We start from the raw sequence: 4,847 nt of genomic DNA on the forward strand, positions 1-4,847 counted from the left end.
TTAGGCAAGTAAAATCAACGCCAAATGTAATTTTTACCAAATTTTTATTTAACAAAGAAAATTATGATTGGTATTGGTATTGGTATTGGTATAAATATCGCATCTCTTTTTTTACCTTTTTTATTGTTAGAGTCAATTATTCTTATGTACTATCAGAATAAGTGAAAAAAAATAATTTATTTAACCTTTATCTGAAGTGCTAATTTTATAATTATTTAGTCGTTCCCTAAATAAAATTCATGCCAAAAATGCCATTTTAGGCAATCCCCAAAGTAAATTCACGCCAATGGTATTAAATATTTAATGGTAATTTTCTGTATTTTTATTTAGTGAAATATAATATGTAATTAAAAATAACAATACAAAATGAGCATCTTTATCCCATTTCTAAATGGTGACCTAAAGCCAGAAAAACGAAGTGGACATGTATCTGTTTATTATCAAGGATTACTTCTTGTGTTTGGAGGTTATGGAGAATTTGATCAGTTCTTATCATCAAGAAACATATGGTGTTACAACGTGGAAGCAACTCAGTGGACAAGATATACAACAAAAGGTATAAACTCTTGCTTTTGGCTGATTGTTATATTTCACGTTGTTTCTCTATAATACGTTGTCTGTCTGTGAGCCAAAGATGGTAGTTTATTTTCATCGGCTATAGTATGAATAGTTTGATTTTGCAAATTTGCATGACTTTGGCTAGTAGAAAGCTAAAGAAAACAGTTTTTTGTTATTTTTCTTGTCTGTTCTTTTGGGAAACCATAACCAGAAATATTAAATCTCTTCGCCATTTATAGTATTTTAAATAATAACCAGAAATGGATCTGCACTTTTGCAAATGAGATTTTGAAAACTGTTCACACAAGCATTAGCCGAATGATTGACAAAAGCTAATACCAAATATTGCTTGAAAAAAAATTATTTGTTATATCAGAACTTTATATATGCTGTAGCTCATTCGTAAAGTTTTAATATTTTAAAAGTTTGTTGATATATACACAGGATAAAAAAAATGTGAAAAAGCAGGCCGGTCTATGAAATTTAGAAACATTCTGAAATATTAGAAATAATTCGCAACTTGATCTTGACTACTCCTAAAACTTGATCTTGACAGTTAGAAATAACTTAGTTTCTATATTTTTGACTTATTGAAGTGTATCAACCAAGCTTTTCACGTGTGTGCAATAGGCTCTTTTTTTCCTATCTTTTTTTCGGTCAAAGAGAATTGGTTAAGAATGTCCGGAATTATAAGCTTTGTGACAGAGTGGACAAGCAATTGTCTAATATGTTTTATAATTGACGCTTGTTTACTGTACATGGTCACCACGAAACAACACGTGCTCAATTTTTTTGGTTTCACACAAAATATACAGACACAAAATGCTTAGTACCATACTAATATTTTTGTTATTTTGTTTTCTGAAATCACGTGTTCTTCCTTTGCTATGCTATGTGACTCGGCAAAAAAACTGTGTATTGTTGTGAATGGCTTTAAACTAAACTGCACAACTTTTTTATCGTTGACCCTACGAGAAGACTTGAAAAGTTTTTTTCCTGTTACTAAAGTGAAAGTGATTTTTTTTTGCATTTTGTCCAAGGCTGGTTGGAAAAGTGTTTTTTTTAAATAAATTTTTTTGTATCATGACACTTTTGATTTTGTCCAAGTGCGCAAGCACTAACAAAAATGCTCATGAGCTTTTTGCACTATTGCGAAAATGATCCCAAATGGAAACAGGTTTTTGTACTTGTCCTTGTTATGAAGGCAAATTAAAAAAATACAAATTGAAAAGATGAAAAATTCGTTTATTTAATGACGTCAGCAATAATAATGACGTCAATATTAATTTTTTTGATGTCATGATGCTTCCTATAATTTGATCAGTTATAATGCCAAATTTCATAGTCGTTATTATGCCAAATTTTATTTCATAACAGGTGGTAAAATTAGCACCCTAAAAACGGGGCCCAAAATTACCCCGCTGAAATAGGGTTAAAAGGTAAATTTCTGTTACCCATTATTGCAATAGCTGATTATTATTATTTATTTTTATTCAAGGTGACATTCCTGGCAATGCAACAGGTTCATGTGTGACCCTGGTCGGTGACAATATGTATTTATTTGGTGGATATTACCAGAATGAAGGACAAACAAATTACTTGTACAGCCTTGACTTGAAAACGTTTACATGGTACGATTTAACGGAAAGTACCAAAGGGCGAAGGCCATCTCCACGAGATAAATTTGGTTGTTGGACTATTGGTAATCAAATCGTTTACTTTGGTGGTTTTGGTTTTCCTCCTGACAACTTGCACAAAGTGAAAGGAGATTTTTGTTTTGAAGAGTTCCCACAAGGTTATTCACGTGGTTTTGGATGGAACAATCATCTATTTTCCCTGGAATGCTCTGAAAATCTAAAATGGAAACAACCAACATGCATAGGTAGACGACCACGCCCTCGGGCGGCATTCGCTGCTACACAAATTGGAACTAAAGGATATTTATTTGGTGGTCGATTCAAGGATGAGCGGCGAGACGATTTGTTTTGTTTGGATTTAGAAACATTTGAATGGCAAGAACTAATAACCTTGACCAATGCTATTCCTCCGGGTCGATCTTGGCATGTGATGGCAAAAGCTTCAGATCAGCATTTGTTTGTGTACGGTGGTTTCAGTACCGATGGTGACGCACTTAAAGACACGTGGCTGTATAATACAGAAAACAATGAATGGACTGAATTAGAAAACGCCTCCAACCATCTCGGTTGTTTTGCGCCACGTTTGTGGCACACAGCCTGTGCAACCGATACGCCAGGTGAAATTCTAATATTTGGTGGTTGCTCAAACTCTGTGTTGGGATCTGAAAGCACAATACACGCAAATAATGTTGCTGTTTTTAGATTCTCGCCAGTATCCTTACGAAGACTATGTATTGATTATATTGTGTCAAATGTTAGTCTGTATCACGAGTACGTGAAGTCCTTACCGAAATCTTTACAACGTAATATTTATCAACGTTGCCATGCATTGGGGTTGGATGCTACTATTGGTCATGGACAACTGGTCAGTAAATGTAGTTTGTTGTGAATCTGTCCCTCCTGAGCTTGTAGACTTACAGCAGGATGTATGAGGCGAAAAAAAGTGTACATTAACTCGCATGGCTTTTATGTGCTGTCATTTTTACGTACCTTAGTGCTACAGTAAGATTCTAAAGGTGTCTAATGTTGGCGAAAATACTGTTTATTATTTTTATTTTTATTTTTTTCATTGTTTATCTTAATGTAAACATACTTCGCTTGTAAACCCTTTTTTGTCTTTATCGTCACACACTCTTTTTTGTATGAGAAACATTTTTATAATTTACAGGAGGCTAAAATACCTCAACAACACTATGTTCAAATGAAATTCTGCGCTTGTTTTCACGACTAAAACTATAGTTCGTACTAGGAAATAATTTCAAAGGATGTTTATAGTTTGTAAAATATTTATACTGTTTCTTTATATCATTATATTAAATAAATTTTTATTAAAAATGTGTAAAAACAGCCCTATGCTACATGGAAGTAGTCAATATTCTTCGAATAAACGACACAAAAGATCCTTATCAGTGAAATTGAACATTTTGTTTTGAATCAAAGCGTTTACTAGAGGAAATAATCTACTTGAGGGCGTGTTTGTTATCAAAATATTAAAAATAGGGAGGGGCGTTTATTTAAGATTGTACAGTATATACATGATTTTGAAGAATTTTATGTTCCAATTCGTTATGCGTTGTATGTATTTGTTAAAAATGACGGCCATGTTAAACACCTTAAAGCTAGAAATTATTGGTGGAAGAAATTTTTGCGGGTTTTTTTTTTTTTTTTTTTTTTTTGCTGTTACAAAATTCTTCATTTCGCACAATATATATTATGCAGATGACTATTGATTTTCCCAAAATATAAGTAGATTTAGTTTCAGTGGAGAAAAAATCAATATTTTGTCTAACATCGCTATATAGATTCGACAGGAAAAAAAAGTATAAAGAAATGAAAAATTTGGCGGATTATTTAAGATTTTTAAGATTTCTAAAATCTGCCAAAAAGAAATCTATATTATCTATATTATATTAACCGTATACGTCTGTCTGTCAAGCAAAATGGTACTGCAAGTAGCAAGACCACGCAATGCGGTAAAAAAGCGGACGGGCGAACCCGTGGATTTTCGATTTACGGGCCACCGACTAGTGCATAATTCCGTAAAATCTTCTTCCGCCCGCAAATAATTTGTACCAATTAAGAAATATTTTACATGTACATTTTATACCTAAGATTTTAATAACTTTGTTAAATATGATTATGTTCTACGTTGCCAAAATATGGAGGTCTGGTACGTAGTATCACCTTGGGGACCTCCAAGGTGTCACAAACATTGTGTTCATGTAAAGATCACATAATTTTTCTATTTTTCATCCCGAAATAAAAAATAATTTATTCAAGCCCACGCTAATAATTAGAAATAATTCGTGAAGTACTTCGACTCTCACAACCAAGAACATCCAGCTAATCAGCACTAAGTTTAGATTTGCGCTACACATGCGCGTTGTCAACATAAATTGCCCAAGAATGAGAAAAATGTAGACAAGAATTGACTACAATATTTGTGTACAACATGCCGCCACTTGAAAAAACCTTTTTGTTTTGAAAACAGAGGACACCATCTTGCGTTTACTAACCACTTACACTGAAGTAAATTCGAAGAATTTTCTAGATTTATTGATCATATCTAAGTCATACACGAAAATTCGGTGCAAAAATAAAAGTTGTAATAATAGATGACGTGAACAAGATTAAGCAAGGACTTTTGTGTAA

The 4,847-nt window shown here is 32.8% G+C and overlaps 1 protein-coding gene across 2 annotated transcripts; it reads left to right on the forward strand.

The window, feature by feature from the left end:
- Positions 1 to 294: 294 nt before the first annotated feature.
- Positions 295 to 4,500, forward strand: LOC130625810 (kelch domain-containing protein 2-like). 2 transcript variants are annotated; one of them, XM_057440925.1, is made up of 3 exons: positions 295 to 556; positions 2,057 to 2,812; positions 2,898 to 4,500. In XM_057440925.1, exons 1-3 carry the CDS (start codon positions 367 to 369, stop codon positions 2,972 to 2,974), a joined length of 1,023 nt encoding a protein of 340 aa, XP_057296908.1. In that variant the 5' UTR covers positions 295 to 366; the 3' UTR covers positions 2,975 to 4,500. The 2 variants fall into 2 exon arrangements, with proteins under 2 accessions (XP_057296908.1, XP_057296907.1); XM_057440924.1 differs by having other exon boundaries at positions 296 to 556; positions 2,057 to 4,500.
- The last annotated feature ends 347 nt before the right edge of the window (positions 4,501 to 4,847 follow it).

The sequence above is a fragment of the Hydractinia symbiolongicarpus genome, chromosome 14 (assembly GCF_029227915.1).
Source record: "Hydractinia symbiolongicarpus strain clone_291-10 chromosome 14, HSymV2.1, whole genome shotgun sequence".
NCBI classification, from domain to species: Eukaryota; Metazoa; Cnidaria; class Hydrozoa; order Anthoathecata; family Hydractiniidae; genus Hydractinia; species Hydractinia symbiolongicarpus.

Bases quoted from the DNA above. Each gene is read 5' to 3' on its own strand.
- LOC130625810 (XM_057440924.1), top strand. From the start codon at position 367: ATGAGCATCTTTATCCCATTTCTAAATGGTGACCTAAAGCCAGAAAAA. The intron at 557-2,056 runs GTATAAACTCTT...TTTTTATTCAAG, and splicing joins GACAAGATATACAACAAAAG to GTGACATTCCTGGCAATGCA.